This window comes from Nymphaea colorata, chromosome 8 (assembly GCF_008831285.2).
Source record: "Nymphaea colorata isolate Beijing-Zhang1983 chromosome 8, ASM883128v2, whole genome shotgun sequence".
NCBI lineage: Eukaryota > Viridiplantae > Streptophyta > Magnoliopsida > Nymphaeales > Nymphaeaceae > Nymphaea > Nymphaea colorata.
Window position 1 is genome coordinate 17,836,986 of NC_045145.1, and position 24,790 is coordinate 17,861,775.

Here is a 24,790-nt window from a genome sequence, read left to right on the forward strand (position 1 = left end):
GGACCACTCGCCGTCCGTCGCCTTCCGGTCGACCGCCAGCAAAACTCCCGGCTCAACAATATATTACGCCTTTGCCATTATCGCATTTATTGCCTCCCCCATTTATTTAATTTTCTTTTTTAGCTTAAATATTGAACTGATCTTTTCTCACTTTCCGGTTCCACTCCACGCTCTGTCGAGAAAGGCAGGGCATGCCCCCTAGGGCACTCTCCTGGATCCGAATCTCGGCCGTCCATCACAAATCCGACGGCTAAAACGGCATCCATCGAGTGGGCCCAGCGCCTCGGGGTGTGATGGTAGGAGACGCCATCTGTTTGCCCAGAAAAAAGAAAAATCAAGTCTACATGTACAAGTAGGGGTACGACGAGGTGGGCTCGTTTCTCATATAACGTTTGTGAGACGCGATCTGAGGCGTCGAACCAACGAGGGAAGCGGTTCAGATCGACGGTCCCCCAGATGTCGCCTTACTCTTTTCCGCACCGAAGCTTTGGTTTTGCCCCTCTTATTTTTAATACTGGGCAGGGGCTTAGGGCTAGGTCCAGGTTGTAAGCGGACCGTATCCGGGATGCAAAGTCTCTGATTTTTTATTCCAATCTGGACATTCTCCGGATCTATCCCTGGATACAAGATTTAGCAAATACTTTCCCTTCTTTGATTAGTTGATTAAATATACTTGTTGTCTTAAAGGAAAATAAAAATAATAATAATCAATCAATCTATCTATTCAAAAGGAGGCTATTGGTTCTAATCTTTTTTTCTTTTCTTGTTCAATAACGAGGAGTTCTTTAAATACTAAATTTTTAGTGGCTAATTATTTTGCCACGACTCCAGATGACAAGAAGAACGGTCTTCGTTTCTCACACACGCGTCTTAATTATCCATTTTGTTTTTGTTTTTTTTCATTTTATAAATGAAGGATCTCCAAATAAATCTGTAAACCAGTTAGATTTGGATCAGATGCGTGGATCCAAACATGTTTTATTCTAATCGAACTAATGCAATTAAGGATGACATAACATCTCAAATGCCCAAGCCAACTACCATTCCCGAACCTTCGCCCCAACGAGTCGAAGGTCCCGTGGAAGTTGGAACACATCTGGTACCGGTATTACTAGCTAAGGTTGGACTTACCGGACAAATTCAAACACGGGTCAAAGGAACGCACGAAACTTGCGTTTTGCAGGTCTCAGATATAACAAGAATGAAAATCAAACACCTTTCTTTTATATCTCAACCTTACAATCTCTCTCTTCAAAACGAGAATAAAGGGCTTCCAGTAAGTTATATATGCAAGTTTCAAGTCCGTATGATGAGTTTCCATAAGCAAAGCCAATTCCAGATAGCTTGAATCAAATCCAAATCTGTATTAGATCCAATAAAAATCCAAGCCGGTTATAGAAAATGGAACTTCTTTTCAGTATTTGGATTTGATAAGCCTTTCCTTTTGGGACTACCAACGGTTGGGATAAGACCCAATAACTGACAATTATATTGAAATTGAATTCCGAAGGCCTGACACCGACGCAGCTCAAAACCCCAAAGGCAAAGGGGAGCGGTGGGATTAATACCTTTTGCTCATCCAAAAATTGGAACAGCGCCAAATGATGTACGATTGATTCTGGAGGCAAGGATATGTAGTATAGTAGCACTTGGGCCAATACATATATATATATATATATATATATATATATATATATATATATATATATATATATATATAGTTTAGGACATGTTTTCTGAGATTTTATTTGCAATGGGGTTGAGAACAAATCTGGATTATAATCTTAATGGGAATCCGGCTTGAATATGAGGAGAAGATAGATTGATTGATAGATAGATAGATACCAATCTGACCTTATTTTAATGAGATAAAACCAAGAAACCAGGGTCAAAATCAGAACCGTCTACATCTAAGAGAAACGTATAATAAGTTTTAGACACCTGTACTGTGAAAGGGTGTTGCTGTATTCAAAATCTATTACTTTTCTCCTCATCTTGAAAGGGGTCGATCTTTTCTGGATATTCTACTGTCAAAGATCGTTGTTCGACCCACAACTGGGAGGATAAATCGATTTGCATACTTTAGAAATATATATATCCAAAGCTTATAATTTCACATGGCGACTATCCTTTTTTTACCAGAAAGTCCAGGTGATCTCACTTTTCTGGAATTATGGACTAGAGGTTGACATTCATATGATGAACTCTTTATTTTAGAACTCCCAAGGTTTTGTTATTAACATAAAGATTGGTTTCCATCTGATTTGTACATAATCAGCCAAAACATGTACAGTTTTGGGAAGCATTAAGCGCCCTGTATACTTAATGTCTCATACAATTAACTCGTATTCAGGTCGATCCGGTCAATATAGTGAACGTAGACATTCTCCTATTGCTTAGAGGATTCGGACCCATGGCGTTAGGTGTACAGAGAGATATAAATGCTTCCTTTTGCGGTCTATGCAGCTTAAAATTATCAAAATAATTGGTTCACGCGTTCTAACTCTCAAAGTCATTCCCCCGCCCCCACGGCCGTGGACCGTGTCAGCATTTTGCTCTTGATATTTAAACTAGTGACCGGCCATCTACCAGCTGCTAGCAAGATCATTTCCGCTTTACCGGGATTATCAATGTAGTCCGATCTTGCTGAGGACTGCTGGAGGACCTGACCTGGGTGGTCATACGGTCTCGCATGATACCATTTGCAGTTCAGAGAAATAACAATATAATCGAATCTGAATATGGTCAACGAATGGGACTAAAAAGTTGTTGAAAAGGTAACACACAAACATTCTATAATAATAAATTTAGACACTTTATAAATGTCATCTGCATAGATGATATATAAATAAAGGAATAATCTCTTTTAGGATCTTAATTGGGAGAGAAAAACGAGGGAAAAAAAAGTATGTTTTTTCTTTTTTTTGTTTTTCAAATTGCCAAATTCTCTGCATTTCTTGTGACTTGCCTCTTGAAATGTGATTGTTCGAAACTCAGTCACATGTATTACATATGCACACGGCATGCATTTTTATCGACATAACATAAACCAGTAAAGTTTTCGAGCAATCATGTTATGTAGAAAGGTTTTCGTCAATCTAGTGGACATTGGAAGAAGAGAAATCGTGGGATGAAGGTGCACGTGAAGGAGCTGTTGGGTGAAGGGTCCCTTCAAGCAATGCTAGATTTAGTAGGAGGGTTTGGTCGTCAGTGTTGGCAGCAACACTTAAATCCGGAGATGAGGGCGCAATTGGGTTGTTTTCATCTGCATGGTTTGGTGGGTTAGCGATAGGTTGGTAAACCATTCAATCTATATTTACTTCGGTCCCAAGCTCGGCCATGTGGAGTAGTTCGAGTTTTTTTTTTTTTTTTTTTAATACCTTACCACAGTCTTTGATCCATCTATGATCAAGACCGTTCATTGGGAGCAACAGATAGTCACAAGGCCCAATTCATAAGCCGATTCGAATTGTTTACATTTCTTCCATAAAGCGAACTATAACTATATTATAAGGCAGTACATGCAAGTTGAAACATGTGGAAATCTCATTGTCTGATATCGACACAGCTTTGGACCTTGAGATGAAGAAGAAAAGGAGGGAAGGCGGGGTGGGGAGTGGGGTTTGTCTCTCTTTCAGGCACGGTGGAATTCATCTTTCCTGCTCATCTGAAAGTTCGACATTGACAATTCACTGAAAAGGATGGAAATGTGGTATAAGGCAGTTGGCTTATTAAATGTTAAAAAGAAGAAACCGATCTCATAAGTTAAAACATTACTGGATTCACACGAGCTGGGCCAAGCTGCCAGCTCGAGCTCCGCTCAGCTCAAAAATCAAGCTTGAACTCGACTTGTTTAACCCATTTAACTCTCTTATGCGTTAGCTGGTTTAACATTAACTCCTGTAAGCATTAACTCGTTTAACTCATGTAAGCATTAAGTCATGTAACTTGTCTAACTTATGTATGCATTTAACTCGTGTAACTTATAAAAATTTGTTTTTACCCTAAAAGCTAAAGCTGGTGAATCAGATTTGGCAATATTATACAGAGTACTAGTTTGCTAGTTGAGTAGAATATAAACGAGTCGAGTTCCTGAAACTCAAACTCGTTTCTCGTTTTGAGTATCTTTGCAAGCTCGAACTTGGCTTGTTTATAAACGGGTCGAGCACGAGATGAGTTTTTTCAAGCGAGTTTGAGTCGAACCCAAGTTGGCTTGACTCGTTATGCAGCCCTACCCGCTGCGGACAGGTCCCCCTCCTTTATTGCAAAACGTTCAAAATCTTCACTATGCAAAAGCGAAAGTTCTAAGATCACAGAGCATACAAAAACTGTACAACGTCAGTGAACCATTATTCAAGAACGTAGGGCCTTCCGCAAAAGTAGTCCCTCCAACATCTGGTTCAGGAGTGTTTTGTTTAAGAACTTTGATGAATCTACCCATGGAGATGATAGAATGGTAGCCCACCAACAGTTTAGAACCATTCAGAAGGATTTTGTGGACGAACTACCTCCGCTTCACCACCTTATCAATGGAAGCAATCAAGCGAAAGAACCTGACCATGGACGAAAGCTTAGTGAAGGTGGCTAATTGCCAACCCATTAATAGAACTTACGAGGTAGGCCAGGAGCTTTTCTGGTTTAAAAATTAAAACATGATCTAACGCTGGTTGTCAACAAGGAAAACAGAATCATCTCCTTCTCCTTAGTTTGACATTTTTGAAGTAGACGAGAATTCATTTAGGGGGCATCCAATTTGAGACCCTTCAGATTTGAGAATCTTGGATTGAAGATCAGACTTCCCCCACCCTCTCCCATCTTTAATCCGACTTTTTTTTTTTATCAATATGAAGAAGTAAAATAAGAATTTTAAGTGTCAATCCTTACGTCTCACCTAAGATCCTCAGTTTGAAGAACCATGGATTTTAACATGATTTTTTGCCATATCAGCAAAAGTATATCATGTCGAATCTACATCGGATCCATAGATTTCAAATCCAGAGCAATCAAATGCACCTTTGTTGTTAATAAGAAGTTGGTTTTTCCTACCATTTCATTATTTTCTTGCCAGTACAACATGAAGCAAATTGAGAAAAAAGCAGCTAAACATATGTGAAATTAGTTCAAGTAACTCAAAGGAATGAGCATGGTGAGATGGGCACTGGGTCTTATGCAGGTAGTCGAGGTTCAAATCCCATAGGCGTCATTTCTCAGTGCGAGAAACTTAAAGTGTTCGATCTGGGGGCAAAAAAATAGTTCACTTAAAAGGGTGTTTGTTAGCTGGAAACTGCATTGTTTGGAACACAGTGTTCCAAACATCTGACAGGAAAACACATAGAACAAATTGTTTTTGCATTATTTGTGAACAAAATTTTTTGTTCTTTTGTAGAGCTGTGTGGCAATAATATTGTTACATGTATCTGCCCCAAAATGTTGTGATCCCCCATAAAAGGGTGCTTTGCTTCTGCCCTCAAGAAGGCTCAGGTCTGAATTTTCCTTCAAGCTCAAATAAATGGAAAAAAGAAAAAATTAATTCCACCTTTGTCATTTTTGTAGGCAAAGAGTTGGTAAATAGGGCAGGTAAGTAGTGGGGGTGGTCCAATTGGGTTAGAGACACAAGTACTCCACTAATTTTGTTTAAGCAACCCCAAAAAAAAAGAAAAAGAAAAATTAAGTGAATGTTTTAGAATACACCCACTAATTTTTGAAAGTAATTTCATTATTTTCTATGCTATTTTTGCATATTATGTAGAAAAATACACTTGATATACTCTTTAGATATCTGCATCATATTTTTAATGACTTAAAGAAGTTTTGCTAAAACTGAATCATACTTAAACCATTCAGTAGCCGAAATCCTAACAGAAGAGAAACAACCATTTCGTTGAAACGATTACAAAATTCCAGTATTAGTGAGCTGGTCTGCATCCAAGACATTCCAGCTATTACAAGAAAAGTTATCGATTGGCATATACCAAAAAAAATCATTTCTTTTGTCAGAATAAAATCCAAGGGCTGATTCGTGTCAGTCAATTTTGTTTGCAGAATGAATCAGCAATGTTCATTCTTTCTGAAGATGTGAATTAGGAAACTGTTATTGTTTGGAACAAAATAATCACAGATTAGGAAATATATAAAGGCCCTGATTCAGCACCTTATTTGATTAGTAAACAGGCCTATTTGAGCCGGTCCATCTACGTCATAACTAATGGAAATTGTGGAACTTGGAACGGACTTTGAACATATGCAGCATCATGATAGGATCGTATTTGAAACCATACCCTCATAAAACAAAGTTGGTTGAAATTTCGTGGGAAGCACCATCCGGATACCCTTTCCCCTACCCACTACCTCCCCCCACCGCTAAAAGAAGTTTCAACAATTAAATGCTGTAAGAGAAGTTTCTAGAACTTGATAACCATTGGAGAAAAGCTGTAAGAGAGGGTTATTTGCAGTTGAAGTTAACAAGCTTTTTGCCGGAGGACAAAGGATAGCCTCTGGGAAAGAAACCACGGTGAACTTGTTTTTAAGGCCATTAAAGAGCAGTTACTTGGAATTCATAATAACAGGTTGCCCAGGAAAAATAGAACAGCAAAAAAAGAAAAAATCTGAAATAATGTCTCATTCCATATATATCTTACAAATGGACATAACTTCAGCAACATGCGAGTATTGCATACCAAGGGTATATTGGAATTAGATTGATGCAGCATAAGGAAATAGCTTAATCATCATTCCTTTAAAAGATTTCATGCCGTGTTTCTTGCAAAATAATTACCTTCATTGTCATTGCTGAAGTGATGCAGATGTCTTCCTGAAGATATAAAATGATTAAACAGAAATCATCTCCCAAGGAACGCTGGTTAAAGTAGAATAAGGATAAACACTTAAACCTCTGGCCCATGGTCTCGTTGTTGGCACTTGCAGACTTGTATGCCTGGGGGAAACACCCGAGGAGTTTTTATTCATAAGAAAATTTTTCTATACTCTAAATCCCCAGAGTTGGCTAAAAATACTTAGGAGAAATGATGGCGGCTTCTTCTTCAGCAATGACAACGATTTGAGAGCTTATACATTCTTCCAACTGATAATATACAAAGCTACCTTCTTTTCCCGACTATAGCCTATAATACCCTTTTGCCACTGCCATTATATGCAATGCAGGCAGCCTCCATTCCCTGCCGTATATCTTCATACATCTTCAAGGATGCCTCCGCAAATTTCTTCAGCTTGTCAAACATTAGAATTAAATTTGACTGTATGCTGCTCAAATTAGATTGCATCCCCACTTCTGATGTTTTACTGGACTTGTCTTCTTGACCATCTTGTTCCACACCACTGTCCAAATTTTTGGATCCTTTCTTTCGTGGCTTCTGATCTTCATCTGGCTGCGGAGACATCCCATGAACATCTACAGTCAAAGCTTTAACGGCGTTTAAGACTTCCCCTGCCGGCAGGGTATCAAATGCAGCTGACCAGTCACGACACAGAACAAATATAGGGGGTGCAAGAGCACGACGAGGTGAAAATGGGTTTCTTCCGCGCCTGGTGGATTTCTCCACTGGGATCCTTACACATTTTGTGAGCCAGCAGTTAAGCGCCTGAACATAAGACTTTTGTGCATCTAAATAATTTGTAAAACTTGCACTCAGGCAACTCATTTCATTTTCCAGATTAAGAGCTGCATCCCTTCTAGAATCAGTATGGGCTCCAGCAGAGGTTTTTGTGTGGTATGCCAATGAGATAGTGATATACTGTGCATGGTGGCACTCAAGCATTATTTTCCACATTCTGATTGACCTGAAAAAATCAAATCAGTGACCAAATCAGTATCAATGGGACAATACCGGAAGAGTAAGTAATTTAAGAAGTAAAGACAGAGAAAGCAAAGTACATATCAATCAAGAAAAAGATCCTCACGAAAAGAATGAAATAGGGATGAATACAGGATCAGGAAAAAATGTAACTTCCCAGCATGAAAGGGACAGAGGAAAATGGAGAGCATATAAACAGTGGACTGGAGCCTATGTCACCACTCAGTGACAGGAAACAATGCATAAAGTAAAGGTAGTCCACTATAGCTTTACAAATTTACTCAACAATATAATAGGCCAGATTTTGACTTGCAAATCCTTTAACCACTGGTAACAGTGCGTTATCAAAAGGCCATGATCATGTATATACAAGTGTGTACAGTTTGTCTCACAAAACAATACTTGCAGAACAAAGATACAACTAAGGGTTAGGCAATAAATAAAAACACAACTAACTTCTTTATATTGTTAAAAGCAAACTTAAGTGTTCCATGGTCAATCAAAAGATCCATCTTAATGAAAACCAACTAATTTGGATATAGTTAATCATGAATTGAAACATTGGATATAGTTAAGGAGGATGGTGCACACTAACAAACTTGAAATTTGTCTCATTGAGTATATTTTGAGTTCTTTATGTCACATGAACCCCACCTTTAGTGATAATATATGCCTCATTTGGAGAAGTTTGTTTCGGATTAAAGGTGCAAAACTTAAGCCACTTTAACAATATCCAAGAGTTAAGTGTGTGTTTTATTATTGTCAACGCTTTGGGAATGCTTTTGAAAATCTCTCACATAAACACTGCAGTTACTGAACTGTGTCTCCGCTGTGCACACTGAGTATGGTAATTATATATGCTTTTCTCGCCTAAACATACACACGTATTCTATGACAATCAACACTTGCATGATTCCATTGCTTGAACTGATACACGTTTCATGACATTCTAAAAGTGAACAGTGCTGCATAAACATTTCATCACAAAAAGGTTGTATTTTCTGTTGATTACATGGTCCAAATGTCCATTCTCAGCGTATGTACCATAACAAAAATATACATGGCATTCAATTTGCAAAAGATATATGAAATTCCATATATATCAGTAGAGACAGATAGATAGGTACATTTGGGTGAAAAATACAGATCCTGATTGACCAGCTGCGCCCCAACAGAACAAAACAAAACCATGTTCAACAAGCTTAAATCCTCATGACCAGCTGGTGCATAGACCAAAGGAATCTGTATGTCCCAGACAATTTAGATCATGGCCAAACTCGGCCACTTCACATACAAGTTAATGTACCTTTTTGTGCAATTTAACTTTGTAATGTTATCTTACAATTAATTTAGTAGAATATGCATGTTAAGTCAGTCTTTTTTCAGGTTTAGACGTTTTCTGGACCATAAAAAATTTAACATCCCTTACAACACCAAGAAATTGGTGGCAAAAAGATCAAATTTTTTTATAAAATCAACTGAAAATAAAGTGTACCGAAGGTAGTAGAAAAAACACATTTACTGTTTTACATATTCAAGATTAGTTAAAGACGTCCCCAAGAATATAATTTAAGGTGGCTGTATTTTTGTTCCCAACCTTAGTTGTCTCGGATATGCCAATTCCTCTCTCTCTCTCTCTCTCTCTCTCTCTCTCTATATATATATATATATATATATATATATATATATATATATAGAGAGAGAGAGAGAGAGAGAGAGAAAGAAAGAGAGAGAAAGGAAGAAAGAGAGAGAATCAACTCTTCAATTTGGGTGTCACAACCATGTCAACATGGCTGGAGATAGGCATGAAGTTAACGGACAGGGGTGGCTATGTGTGTATGTCGGCACATGGCCAAAGAAGCACCAGATGTGATCAATTGCACCCAAGTTTATTTTCATCCAAATTTGAACTTGATCACATAGAAGCAATTAAAGTTGTCCAAAAAGTGACAAAAAAATTTTTGCTTTACAGCCATATTGGCATGCCAAGTTAGTCTAGCTATTGCGTTTTTAGTACTATAAAAGTTCTATCTGTCATATGGACAGAGGGGCACTGTACATGTTTTGACATTGCTGGACATATTTTCTATTTTTTTTCTGTATATTTGACATTTTCCTTTTTAGTAATCTATATTTTATGAATATAAACAATAAATATATGTGTTTGTTACTTAAAATCTACAACATATATATGCATATATACACATAGAGAGAGAGAGAGAAACTGAAATTACTGGCTACCTCTAGTACTGGATGGATTTTTTTTATTTTCTGTCATTAAAAACACCAAAGGTCGTCACTAAATGCCTTGAAAAACCATGGCTAATACACTTTTTACGACAGTTTTTGGCGACAGAAAATTAAAAAAAAAAATCATCCAGCAACTAGAGTTAGCCTGCATATTTCAATCTCTCTCTCTCTCTCTATATATATATATATACATATATGTGTGTGTGTGTGTGTGTGTGTGTGTGTGTGTGTGTGTGTGTGTGTGTGACCCCATTTCCATCTTTCATGATACAACAGCATTCGCACCCACACCTGCACCCATCTGACATTTCTCTAACGTAGGACTTGGTGGTTGTTTCACTTGATTGACTATGAATATGTTGTAGTTGTGATTGTAAAAAGTGAGGTCTGCTATTCAATTTAATGCACTAATTATGCTATTTTTTGCTGACTTGTAGTTAGTAAAGCAAATTAATAATTTGTATTATCTATGAGTGCATTGACTGTTTGCTGACAGATGATTTAACTGCATATATATATATATATATATATATATATATATACACACACACACACACACACACATTTCCTTAACATATAGATATGAGTCTACAAGTCAAAACTTCTCAGACAAATCAATTTCTAAATTTCGGCCACAAAATAGGATTAGATTTGTCAAACCATAAAGCATACAAACATGCATGAGATCGAACTATGAGATCTGTAATCCATGAGCATGACAGCAGACACACAAAAACACGTACATGTACAACTCCATTCAATGTGTATTTATGATTGAAGGAGTCATGCCAAAATCTGGTCAACAGAACTGAGTTGGCAAACCAGACCAGTCTTGCAAGGTTTCAGTTCATTCAGTAGGTTAATCCAGTAGAATCTGATTTAAACCAAGGCACCACATCAACCCCGTAAGCTACAATGATGAATTATTCTACAGGCCTGACTTCAAACTTATATTGATGCTGTTGCTTATAGTCTATACTATAGATCTCATTCATATCCAAAACTGCTCCATAGGCCTATATTTGCAACAAGAATATAAGCATGTATCCAATTATTTGAGGGAGCAAAGAACCTAAAGATGACAGAAAATGAATGGACAATAAGGAAAGAAAAGCAACTGCAAAAACTACAATAGCAAGTGAAGGACTGCAAAGAATGGTGATATGTCGTATCTAAGGCTGCATCAAGCAGAGCCCGCCAAGCTTGTTCCACATTTAAGATTTGGATACTTAAATGATCAAAAAAGAGATTAAGCACAGGCCCACCAAGAGGGTAAAGAATTTCTTTTAGAAGAAAATAAGTTGAAAACATTTTGGCTTCGTGCACTTTCTGAGAGTGGTTCTGACTTCTGACTTCTCAGGTAAGTCCGGTAACTTCAGTTAAAAACTTCAAATATCATTACAAACAACATTCTCAGGTTTCACCAGCAATGTTTACTTAGGTATTGACTGGGAAGTTTAATTTTCTCAGAAAAATCTTGGAATTCAAAAAAATACTATATAAATAATAAAAAAATATGAAGTGACAGGTGGCCAACTAATTTTCTTACAAAAACATCGATAAAATTCAAAATAGTTAATTATAGCAATTTTGACAGAAACCCAAAAGGCTAAAATATAATAAAAACAATGTTCCTTTGTAAACATGGCAAAAACGCAATAAAAAACATGATAGGTTTGTGATTTTTCAAAATAATGCAATTTTTGACATTTTTTTGTGTTGCTTATTTTTCAGTTTTTCATATGATATTTTCAAACAGAAAAAAGGATAGTGGCATATGTGACAATAATTTAAAATTTAATTAGCAAAGTTGAAGTAAGAAAGTAGAGTCAATATATCAATGTTCAGAAGGCAAGAGCAAATAAAACATATTGAAACAGCAAAGCCTAGTTATAAGAACTTGTTTCATGAGACTTTAAAAGAATAACCAAATGAAAACACAAAAAGGCATAAAAAGTTTCCTATAATCTTACAACAGATAAATAACCCAAATAACAAAAGCTACAAATTTCATATTTTCCATACACATCACCAAGTAAGAACATTCAGTTCTCCACAAATAATGAAAGAAAACAATCATATTAAACAACCTAAACCAAATGGTGCTCATTAAGCGGAAAACTGCAATCCCAAAAGAAATATCAAGATGTGGAAGAAAAATGGAAGTACCCCTGTATCAGCTCCAATAATTGCGGCTGAAGCTCTTCATCCCTCAATTTCTCAATTCTCTTGGATATTGACTCCAGTGCCTGAATAGCAACATTAGTCCTCGAATATAAATCCTTAACAGCAGCCCTAGTCTTGTCAATCACATGTTTCTTAAGGTCTCTTGCAAACTGATGCCTGAGTTGACCACATTTTCTATCGTACTCCCTTCTTACAGATTCACTGGCCTAAAAAATAGTAGAAGTGCACTCAGTAAGCCCAACACATATCAGGACTAACCCTATCACATTTACCGCATGACATGCAAACCACCAACATTGGAATAACATCACTGTGCAGAGAATTGAACTAGACAACTTTAGAAATCATTCCCTAGTTAGCTTATCATATCAAAGTGACCGAGTATAACAGTGATTGAACCTGGCAGTCAACAAGCTAGAACTGCTACAAAAATAGACTTACCAGCCCAGTTGGCTCACACAGAAACTACTCATAGTTATTCAAATTTCAAAGTAATTTACGTTGGTATTCTTCTATTTTAGGCATCAGAAAAACATAGGGTCTAGATGGAATTCTACTACTAAAATAACTTAACATGTTATCTAAACCATATACTGAAAGCAAGAAGCGTCCAAAGAAAATGAAAAGCTACGCATTTTGTTAAATATAGAATCCTGGAAATTGTTGAGGAGAGCTGTGTACCTAAGTATGACAAGAAACTTTTGTAAATTGGAGTTGGGAAAACCCCAAGAGGAAGTCAAAATGCATGTAGCAAGAGGCAGAAAAACAGAACAGAAATTTTAAATGTGGCTGTTGGATGATAATATGAGAACTATTTCAAATTTTTAAGCTTTATCTTCCATAATCAGAGGTCATCAAGCCAATTCGACCTAGAATATATCACAAATCATAAAATATCCCCGAAATAAACATGAAAGGACAGTTTTAGATATCCAAACAAGTGAATGGACATTGAACTACCTTTACTTCATCATGAAGTTTCCTCTCCCATGCGTACATTCTGTCCAGAGTAGATGAATGGCTACCCGAGATCATGCAGAAATCCTCAACAAAGTCACTGCTACTGTCATCAATATCATCTTTCGGTGCAAAAACAAGAGGACTCCTAGATGAGAATGAGCGTGATGATGTGGATCGATGCCAAGAAATAACCTTGGTAACAAGTTGGGGACCATCTACAAAATTGTACGACATTTACAATGTTACGTACAGTGGTCATAGATCGTAACTCATACACCACATAAAAGCATTAGATTACAGATCAACATTTTCAAGAAATAACATCATAACCATTAAAATAACCAGGAAGGGTGCAAATGGGCTCTTATCAAATATCTATAATTTGCAAGTAACGGCATTTGATTATGCAGCTACTTAATCTAAAGAAGCAGCTTTAAGCATACCACGAGGAAGTAAGGTCGAATGCACCATGAAACAAACAAATTAGTAATTTGAAATAAAACTAGATAAACGCGACCCTTATTTGATGTTGGAGAACAGGATAAATTATTGCAGGCAGATGAACAATGGCGAAAAAACATTCATGACAGACAGATGATGGAAAGGATGGGATGAAAAGTTAAACAATTCAACCATGAGTTTTCACGCACGAAAAAATTCAATATGACTTGATATAAAGAAGCATATAACAATTAACAATCAATGATGGAGATAGCTTGCATCCACCTCTAAATTCCGTACAGGTAGGTTGAACTTTGTTGGCTTCTAGCATCCTGGATACTTCCTTTCCTGCCTCACAGGCCCGTTGGAACCAGTTTTTAATTTCCTCAATGCTTGATAAGAAATCCTTGGCCCTGTGTGTAATGAATTCCGATGCATCCTCTCTTTCTGATGCCATTTCCTTTTCGTCCACTGCATTGCCTTCCTTCCTGGATTGTCTGACCTCTAATGCATTGCTAGCAGATGGCACCTCCTCTGCCTCCGCAACCAACATGTTCTCATGGCCACCATCATCATGAACTTTGCTGTGTTTCTTCGGATTTCTAGCTTCTTGTTTCTCCGGCGGAGTTCCCGTATCCAATCTCTCAGAAGGAAACCCACTGAAAGTATAAGCGTGAGCGATCCTGGAACGCTGGTTTTGGGAGCTCCGAATGGGCGAATTGTTATCCGAACTTTCGTATGGCATAGAGAAACCATCCCCTCCTATAGTCGAGTGAAGATTATCAGAATCTTCGACAGGATCGAAGAAATCCCACGATGGATCCATCCCGGGAGGTGGTCGCGGAGGGAATAAAGTAGGGGACATAGTGTAATCGGAATCTTCCACGAACCCAACAGAGCCAAGCTCGGGCGGTCTCTGCTGGAAAGTTGAAGCGACCACAGTCCCCCAGACTTCATGAAACTAACAGTGGAGCGACTCTGAGGCGACAGAAAAATCGGCGACAATGGGCTTCCCTGTTGGGGTGAATCAATGCCGCCGCCGACCGGAGCTCCGCCAGGAAGGGGGGAAGGGAAGTTAGAGGAGTGAGAGGGCGAGGATTTGTCCGCAAAAGCAATCTGGGGCTCAGTGGTCTCGGTGGTTGCATAAGTTGAGGTGGAGGATTCCGGCATTGCTTCGGCTTTGGCAAAACGCAGGAGGGAATCCCCAGCTTTGTGCAGGGATTGGATGTAGGCGACATGGGCAGCAGCCAGACCGTACCTTCGATCAATGACAATCTTCATGAATTTCTTCCTCTCCTTACACAGCAACAATGCTTCATCTTTCTCCGCTTTCGAGCTAGCACACCCCATTTTTTCCCCTTTTCTCTGTCCCCACCAGAAACTTCAACTTCTTCTTCTTCTTCAGAAAGAAAGAAAGAAAGAAAAAACAGAGAAACCCAAATCAGAAGATTCACAATTTTATAGAATTAAAGAGAACACACATTTCCTGTGCCTGCATTCGAACCGTGCCAAACAAAAACAAGAGCAAAAGAGGAAAAAGCAAGGCCTTTGATTAACTCCTTGTCTCTCTTCATGTATCCATTCGACAAATGCAAAAGAAAAGCATAAGAAGAAAACTCTTTGGAAAAAATGGCAGCAGAGTAAATGTCGTGCCTTCTATTTTCGGGCAGAACTGAAGCTGGTGCTGGCAAAAACACTCACACGCCAATGCGGAAGAGGAGGGAAACCATGAACGAAACAATAAAAAATACAGATAAAGAAGAAAAGGTAGGTGGTTTTAGCAAAAGAGAAGAAGGAATCTGGTATAGTGATACTTTAGAGAGAGAGACAGAGGAATGGTATCGGAGAGAGAGAGAGTAAAAGGAGTGGTATAGTGGGAAGCAGGGAGGGAGGCGTTTGTAGTTTAGTATGTGCATGGGAGTATGTGAAGTGCGCCTCCTCTGAACTTTGGAAGTATATCTTCAATGCTTTCCAACTCCACAATTCCATTTCTTTCTTTTTCAAGTGGCGTTCTTTTTAACTCGTTACATGCCACAGACAGAGAAAGCCATTTACTAGTCGCAGACACCAAAGTTAATGAAATGAACCTTTCTTGGTCCTTCCACTCCCCCACCGAGGAAGCGCTAGAGGACGTAAATGTCAATCTCCTTCCCTATGTTTGATAAACGAACTCCCAAAATGCTCAGTAAATTTATTCAACCATGAATGGGGGGTGAGAGCCATCTCATTGATGGCTAAGCAGTTTGCCTATATTCCCATTTTTTCTATTTGACAATCTGATCCAGAGATTCCAAACCTTTGTTGCTCTGCAAGTTCTGAATCTGAGTTTTCTCTCATTACTTAGCTGCTTTCTTCTGGTGTAGCATTTCTAGTTTTCCAATTTCACAAACATGGTGGCGTGGTCTCGGCTTTTGCAGCCTTTGAGGCCAGACCGGGGCAGCTTTGTCGGCCCATGGGCCAGCCAACCCTCCGAGCGCGGCCCATCTCCTTGACATTGACGTTGACTAGAAAAGTCAAGAACTCGGCGAGCACCAACGGTAAAAAAAAAAAAAATGGCCAAGTTTCTGTAAGTCCGCTGTTCCCAATGAAAAAGGCCAGGGAGAGAATTGACAGGGAACGAAGGAAGAGGGAGAGAGTTTGTTTTTAATCTTTCATTCTTGAACTCTTCAATTATGCGGACCGTACGCCAGAGCAGATCCGCCAAATCCATGGGTTTGCGCAGCACGGAAGCAGCGGCAGTGAGGGAAGCCGGAAAAAAACAACGGTGGAACAGGAAGAGGAGCCCACCCACGTGAACGTGAACGGACTGTGGCTCTTGGACCTCCCCGGTACCGGCAAGGAAAGAGCGACAATATAAATGTAAAAACTTAATTAAAATAGAATTCACATTATTTCATTGTTGTACAAACACATCAAAACTTAACAGGTTAAACAATATAATGCTATCTTCATAAACAATTTTAATAAAAAAATTTGGTTGAACTTGAATCAGTCTATTCCAACCAACTTTGCTAAATAGTTGCATGCATGCTGTGTCATGAAATGTCAAAAGTCTCATAAAAGCCGTAATTGAAACAGAACAGGAAGGTACACTGCTTATTTCTAGAGACATCATTATTGGCCTGTGTAACATAAACCACATAATGCCGGTGGTTCAAACTTTCACCGGTCACGGCCACCGTCACGACCCAGCGGCGTCTCAGAAGTTTCCGGGCACTAATATTTTAGATTTGAACGGACATTCATATATGGTAGTGAAAAGTAGCGAGACATCAATATATAAATAAAACCATTTACAGGTGCCCACGCCAGCTCTCCGCCACCGTCATGACGGCCGACCTTTTTTGTAGTTTAACATCAACGGTCAAAAATATACCAATCGTTTGGTTGGTCGATCGAGAATATCTATCATCTTAGATATCAACCGAAAGAAAATAAGACCAGGTCTGTTTACTGCTGAGTTGAGATCCACAGTAGGCTTTAAATCAAATTTTTAGAAAGCAGCATAGATTCAGATCGATAACAAGGATTGGAGAAATCCACTGTTTGTTTAAGCCATGGGATTTTAGCATCTTGGATTTCTAGATCCTCATTAACGAAAAGTTGAGGTTCCTTATAGCAATGAACTTAGTACAATCGATCAAGAAAGCGGCTTTTTTCCCCTTGTTGTTGGCTGAGCTACCACAAATCTTCTATTGCAAAAGTATTCCCCGCAGTCAAAAGGGCTTCTCATTCTTTTTAGCTTCATCATTGTCGTTGGTAACTTTTTTTTTCCTCCCCACTAAAATTGATTTTCTCAAGAATAACAGTCAACAGCTTCCCCCAAAGTTGATACCAAAAAAGTTTTTATAAGAAGGAACTAATTAAAGTTTCTAAATTTTGACATAGACTGAAATATTATTTTTTAAAAATTTTATATAAAACAAGTGAAATTATTTTTTAAAATTTTTATATAAAACAAGTGAAATTTTTAAAATTTACAGTTTTTTAGGTGAGGCCAAGACCCTTCTAGGCCCTACCCCGGCTCCTGGAGCCCTCTAATTGATGAGGCCCTTTCGGTCATGATCTCTTAAAGAAAAAGTAGAAAGCTTGAGGCCCTCCCAAAGTGATCATTGTCATATAATGTCCAAAAGAATAGTAGGCAACTAATAATATATAAAACCAATATGGGCATGTTTGGATAACACCCTTGAATGATGTTTTGAATGCAACAAGTTATTTTTGCCTTAAAAAGAGTATTTAAGGCGTGTTTGGATGACAATCGAAACGAACAAAACAATGTCTTTGAAAGCGCATGAATAATACGTAGAAAACATTATTTTAGAAGTGTCAATCAAACACATAAACTAGTTCTGAAAAAGTTGATGAAATTCAATTTGTCACAAAACCTAGTTTTCACAAAATCTCCCATCCAAACACAACTTATAGATTGTACTTATTATGCTCATGTATCTTATAAATTGATTCATAATTCTTGCACAAAAGCCCACAAATACGTGAGTTTGAGGGTTTTCTAATGAGCTCGTAAAAGGTCCCTAGCTAGTTAACATTCACCAAATCTCATATGTTAAAGTAGAGCTTTAGGTCTGAAATATGAGACGATCATACGTACAATTAGTGCAACAAGTTACCTTTAGGTATCAAGCCTACTCATGTATGGACAAGCATAAACACCATCTTCACCCGTTCAACTTTATGGCCTCTCACATCATAGATAGAAGAGGGGCAGTAGCAGAGCCAAGTGTGGGCAATTGCCCACACTAGCACCACACAAATAAATGTTATTCATGTATCGATATTTACATATAATTAGTGAACCTTCATGTTTTAATCTATACTACCAATATCCCTTGGCCAGAAATTTTTATTCAGGGGCGGACATTGGGTCAGTAAGGCCGATCTCCACTCAGACTAAGAAATGAATCAAGAAGCTTGCAGCTCGACTCGATTCGTGGCCGATTGGCATCTTATGTTCAGCCCTTGATGGACATCGAAACATGAAAAAGACAAGAGGCATCAAGACTGCGCAGTCAAATTTATACTTCAACCTGTCGGTGCCATCCTCATCTTACTGCACAAGTTAGAAATCCTCATTCTACAGATCATAACAGATCTTATGAAGCTACACATCAGAACAGATCTTATGAACCTACAGATCAGAACAAATCCTCATTCTGCACATGAGAACAGATCTTATGAAGCTACACATCAGAACTGATCTCATGAAGCGACACATCAGAACAAATCCTCATTATACACATGAGAACAGCTCTTATGAAGCTACAGATCAGAACAGATCTTATGAACCTACAGATCAGAACAAATCCTCATTCTGCACATGAGAACAGATCTTATGAAGCTACACATCAGAACTGATCTCATGAAGCTACACATCAGAACAAATCCTCATTATACACATGAGAACAGTTCTTATGAAGCTACACATCAGAACAGATCTTATGAACCTACAGATCAGAACAAATCCTCATTCTACACATGAGAACAGATCTTATGAAGCTGGGTTAGGGACTGAGGAGAACTTCACGGGTTTTAACACTGCAGCAGTAAGTGGGTAATGGCGGTAGGAGCTTTTACTCAGGAAAGAGCAGACAAACGCTTTAATCAATTAGTTGTAGCTTTTCACAAAGGAGACACTGTTTCAGTGAGATGTTATCGGGAGGAGAAGCCTCTAAGGGAAGGCCACGACTCTTGTAGAATCTGTCAAACTCCAACTTGCCTTTTGACTCTTGGTAATCTGCTTTTCCTTGGCAAATAGAAATCCAGAGCCCAAAGTAAAACTTGTAGGGCCATTCTGAGTTGACAGAACCCTTGTCTCAATTTTTTTTTTTTACATATTATTATGTTTTTGATTGAAAAATGTAAACTCAAAGTTGGTTTGCATAAAGGATTCTGATTTTGTGCCGATCATCTAAATCCTTTTGCCGATGGATTTGGTTTTACTGCATATTTTAACAATATTGCCCTACTGTGCAAACTCATGGAATATAAATCATATGTGGCTGCCCGCAATGACAGCCAAAGCTTACCCAACCATGGCAGCCCCATTTAAGTAATGCGGATGCCAGCTTAGGCAAGAGGATTCAATGTACAACACACTTTCGGTCTCTTTTTCTTTTCTTTATGAACAAAAAATTTTCACTTTTATGGAGATATCCTGTCACTTCTATATGTGGAGAAGTGACTAAGAGCGGTGCATCAACATATACCTTTTATGTTTTTTATTTCATTTGTTGTTGTTTTTGTTTGGATCCAAATCTAGGGATTCGTGGTCACGAGTTAACGAAAATCCTAATTACCTTTCATGTTTTCTTTTCCTTTGATGATTATTCTTATTGCATTCTTGTTCTTGATTCTCCTCAGGTGTTGATAGTCCGATTAGAGTTGAAATTCTCTCCACCATTAGGGTCATTTTTAGGGATGTCAACAAATGAGATTCGGATCAGATATACCTTTAATAACATCCACTTTTTCAGATATACAAATATTTGGATTCATGTATGAATAAAAAAAGGTCATATCCAAACAGAATCCGAAATTAGTTGTTTTACAATCCGAGTCGGATCCGATTCTTATTTTTGCATTTATATCTAAATCTGAATCTGAATCCAATTTTAAACCCTATTTTGCCTATTTTCAAAATTTAATGCTATTACATTTAGGATATTTGTCTAAAAGAAGTTTGATCTAAATCCAATCAGATATTTATGTACATCCGAATCCGATCGATTGTCATTTCTTAAATATGAATCTTATCTGATTTCTTAATCATATATTATTTTTTTTCAAATTCATTTTTTTTATCTATTTAATCAGATATCCGATTCAATCCAGAGGTTATTCACAAAAAAGATAAGTTTTAGTCTTATTACCCAAATATATAAACCAGTTTTTCAAATTAAATTAAAAAACAATTTTTCACAATGTTACCCTAATGTTCAGATGCAATCTACAATATCGGTATTTTGAAGATGAACCTCTAAACATACTTTTTAATTATAAAATATTCAGCTGTTAATTTTTCTTAAATTAATCCTTGGGATCACCAATATGTAGTTAGAATTGATAGGTACACCGACACCGACACCGACAATCTTTTGCAACAAAAATGACGCCGATAAAGCAAAATCCTGATTGGCCGCACCGTGTCCCTGTCCTCCCCCATTACGTCGATCCTTCAGTTCTAGATTTCCACTGCCCTGGGTGTGAAAGAACGTAAAGGCATGAAATCTACATGGCAATGATGATGATGATGGGCAGTAGCCCCTGCGGCTTTGAAAATGTGACACGGCAGCGCTTCCAGGCGGCTGCACATGTACGGCCGCCACCTCTCCTCCACCTGCTCCGCCGATGTTCCTCGCCGGAAGACCTCAGCCGAATTCACGCGCTGGTCGTGAAGATTGGGGGCCCTCCCCACCTCACCTCCCACCTCCTCAAGGCTGCCGTGGAGGTTGAATCCGCCACCCTTCGACTCCCCTCGTCTCTGTTCGCCCGCATCTCCCGCCCGGACATCTCCGCGTTCAATGTCATGGTTCGAGGGTACGCGCAGAGCGAGTCGCCCCTGGAAGCGCTGCTTCTTTACTCGACAATGCTCGAGACATCCGTCGTTCCCGATCGCCACACTTTCCTGTTCATCATCAAGGCCTGCGGCCGCTTGAACCTCCTTCAGGAGGCCATGGCCGTTCATGGTCACGTCGTGAAAGCTGGCTTTAGCTGCGACGTCTTCGTCCTGACGGCACTGATACATGCTTATGCAATTGTCGGACGGTTGGAGTCTGCGCGCCAGTTGTTCGACCAAATGCCCGAGCGGGATGTTGTCTCTTGGAATGCGTTGATTAGTGGGTACTGTCGTGGTGGCCGGGTCGGCGACGCACGGAAATTGTTTGATGAAATGCCTGTTCAGAAGACGCTGGCTTCTTGGAACGCAATAATTGCTGGTTATGTACAGAATGAGTTATATAGGAAGGCTTTAATGGTTTTGAATGACATGCAATGCAAGAAAGTGAAAATGGATGTGGTCACTGTGATAAGTGCATTATCGGCATGCGCTAGCTTGGGTGCATTGACAATAGGAGAATGGTTGCATAAGTACGTCGCCAGAATTTTCAAGTGTCACGTGATTTCCTGGAATCCAGTTTCAGGTCAACTGATTGGAGAAGAGCTTCAGGAACGCATGTCTCGTGCGAAAACATTGACTGAAGGACATGACAAAAGGCTCGCGCTTGGAAACGCACTGATTAGTATGTACTCTAAATGTGGACATATTAACAAAGCTCTGCTTGTTTTTGAGGCAATGCCTGTGAAGAATGTCATCTCCTGGACATCGATAATCGATGGTTGTGCTCTTCATGGAGAAGGAAGGAGGGCGTTGAATCTCTTTAATAGAATGAAGAAGACCGTCGTGATTCCTAACGCCGTAACTTATGTGGCAGTTCTACGTGCCTGCAGCCATTCAGGCTTAGTGAACGAGGGAATGCTTTATTTTGATGAGATGTTGACCGAATATGGAATCGAGCCACAGGTTGAGCATTATGGTTGTATGGTTGATCTGTTTTGCCGAGCAGGAATGCTAGATGCTGCTTATGAGTTCACGATGAGCATGCCTGTACAGCCTGATGTTGTTACTTGGCGAAATTTGCTTTGTGGTTGCAGAACTCATGGCGACCACCAACTGGGTAGAATTGTGGCCGATCATATTATGCAGAGGGGGTTGCAGGAAGAAGAAGGGCTCTGCGTTCTTATTTCCAGTATTTATGCTGCTGGTGGAAGGTGGGAAGATGCAGCCTATGTGAGGAAAAAGATGAAGAGATGCGGAATTAGAAAAACACCTGGTTGCAGCTCTATTGAAGTGGACAACATGGTCCACGAGTTTGTGAAAGGAGACAAATCCCATCCTAAGACCAGGGAAATCTATGATATGATTGCAGATATGATGAAGAATCTAAGATATAGTGAGAATTGTTCTCCAAATTTCTTTGACTAATTTGATGAGGTTCAAAACCGTCGTGTCAGCTTTTGCTAACTTTACATGGAGAAAGAGATCACGCCGCTCAAAAGGCATCACGTGTTATTGTATATAATAATTTGGAGGAGGAGGAGGAGGGGAAAATGATGGTTGCATTATTGATGATTCCACATTGAGAAATTTACAGATGAGGAAAAACGAAAAGAAGGAAACAATTATTCAATAGAGTTGCCAGACTAACAGAGATAATACAGACGAGAAAGAACCACTATGCTCAAAACCTTGAAAGATGAAAGAATACAAAGAGCTTTAAATCCCAAGAACCAGCCGACTGTTGGTGATGACTTCACAAGATGGGAAGTTTCTTTTGAAAGTTGAGTGTGCTATTATTTAACTGAAAGTTAGTTGTTTTTTGTCAAAATATTCTAATAAAAACGCTGTTCATTAAGAGGTAAAAATGCAAGGGACTAGTTTAATAGAGGCCGCAATTGAATATATGATCCTTGTTCTCCTTGGAATAGGGAGGCCGAATCAATACACATTGATCTATGTGCGTATGTGTCCAAAACGATCACTAGAGATTTTGACATTCAAACATGACTCAAGAAAGCGCGTGATTGAAGGTTTGCTGCCTTGGGCTCCGACTCAAAGCCAGAGCTTCCACCAAGGGTCTCTGCCTCGGGTGGTACCCAGACTATACTTCAATATTTGTACGCACTTTTGCAGTACAGAAAGAATTGCAGTCCTTTTCCTCGAAGGTAAGAAAGGCCTACTCTTTTGAAAGGGAAACCTGACTGAGACTCGACCACCATGACCTGCATGGTCAATTTATACCATGAGAAAACTCAGGGTGTAAAGTGGGAAGGTATTTGGTCTAGGATTTTCATCTCATGATCTTTCATGATGCCAGTCTTGCTGCTAGCATCAGTTTTTCCCTTGAGAATGGTAAGAATATGACTGGTGAGGGTTGAGGGATGGTGAATGAAGGACATGACATGATCAGCTGCTGCAAGGCCTCGGTTCATGAAAGAGATCAACATTAATCGAAACTCCCATATTTGCTTAGTTTCTGAAATACAAAATTGAAGATATAAGTCTTGCAAAAATGGGAATTTACTCTTCCACCGTCTTCCCATTTTTCGACCAATATGTGAATACTCAACGAACGCAAGTCGTGTGGACATAAACTTGGTCGCCAACATTGAATTATTATTATTCTTTTGACGGTGAAATCTTTGGGCAACACTGGTCGGTTGGCGGGTTTTATAAACTGGAAACAACAAAAACGCTTAGGTGATCTTCTGTACATATAATTTATCTCCTCCAAGTCGCAAGAAAGAACCATGCACCAAACCTGACATGATAATTGGGCTTCAGAATTCGAGCTAAAGGAGTCGACACCCCATGTGCTCCATCACCTGTCACAAGGCCGAGGTGATGGAGAAACGAAGAAGCCTTCTTTATCATGGGCAAAGGAGGGGACATCTCCATATTTTAAATTTATGAACACCAATCGTCAATGGAGAACTTTTTAATTTTTTGAACTCTTGGCAATGAATAAATGAATCCAAGATATATATATATATATATATATATATTTGCATCTGATCCGGGTCATGTGTCAGGCGGAATCGATGTTCATTTGCTAAGTTGTTTATTAGACCAGGTGTTTCGCTACCCGTTCTGATCTAGAATACTAAACTAAATCCGAATCCGGCGGATGATTCGGCTTTAGTACGCGTAAAGCATATTTTATTTGCTAGACATAACGACTTCTTATTGTTGGTCTTCATCACGTGATTGCTAGTCTAAATCAAAATTTGAGTATTGGACTTCGGCGGGAAGGGATGTGACCTACTTACCTTGGTAATAATCACGTCATATCTTTGAACATGCATATTCCATTATTTCCATCTCCATAATTTCTTTCTCCAAAAGTTATTGTACCACCACGAACCGTCATTGTACCACAAACTTTGGCTAATGTCAATTTCACGATTGTCTTTTATTGATAACGTTTTCAATAACGTCAATCTAATGACTGTCTTTTATCGATAACTTTTTGAATTTTAGTCATCCAACATGTCCGGCATACATACACGACAACAATAAAATATCCTCTTTCTTTCTTTCTTTATATATATATATATATATACAC

The 24,790-nt window shown here is 38.8% G+C and overlaps 2 protein-coding genes across 2 annotated transcripts; one reads left to right on the forward strand and one right to left on the reverse strand.

Annotated features, from left to right (window-relative positions):
* Positions 1 to 6,593: 6,593 nt before the first annotated feature.
* Positions 6,594 to 15,643, reverse strand: LOC116259378 (protein ALTERED PHOSPHATE STARVATION RESPONSE 1). Its single transcript, XM_031637169.2, is given in 6 exon segments — positions 6,594 to 7,797; positions 12,231 to 12,454; positions 13,209 to 13,423; positions 13,935 to 14,445; positions 14,448 to 15,048; positions 15,303 to 15,643. Coding segments are annotated over 5 exon segments (2,178 nt in total). The 5' UTR covers positions 15,000 to 15,048; positions 15,303 to 15,643; the 3' UTR covers positions 6,594 to 7,121.
* A 5,258-nt stretch (positions 15,644 to 20,901) lies between these two features.
* On the forward strand, positions 20,902 to 22,650 carry LOC116259566 (pentatricopeptide repeat-containing protein At1g08070, chloroplastic-like). Its single transcript, XM_031637421.1, has one exon. The coding sequence runs from the start codon at positions 20,902 to 20,904 to the stop codon at positions 22,648 to 22,650; it is 1,749 nt and encodes a 582-aa protein (XP_031493281.1).
* Positions 22,651 to 24,790: the final 2,140 nt, after the last annotated feature.

Excerpts from the sequence above, each read along its gene's own strand:
- LOC116259566 (XM_031637421.1), top strand. The coding sequence starts at position 20,902 with ATGGCAATGATGATGATGATGGGCAGTAGCCCCTGCGGCTTTGAAAAT.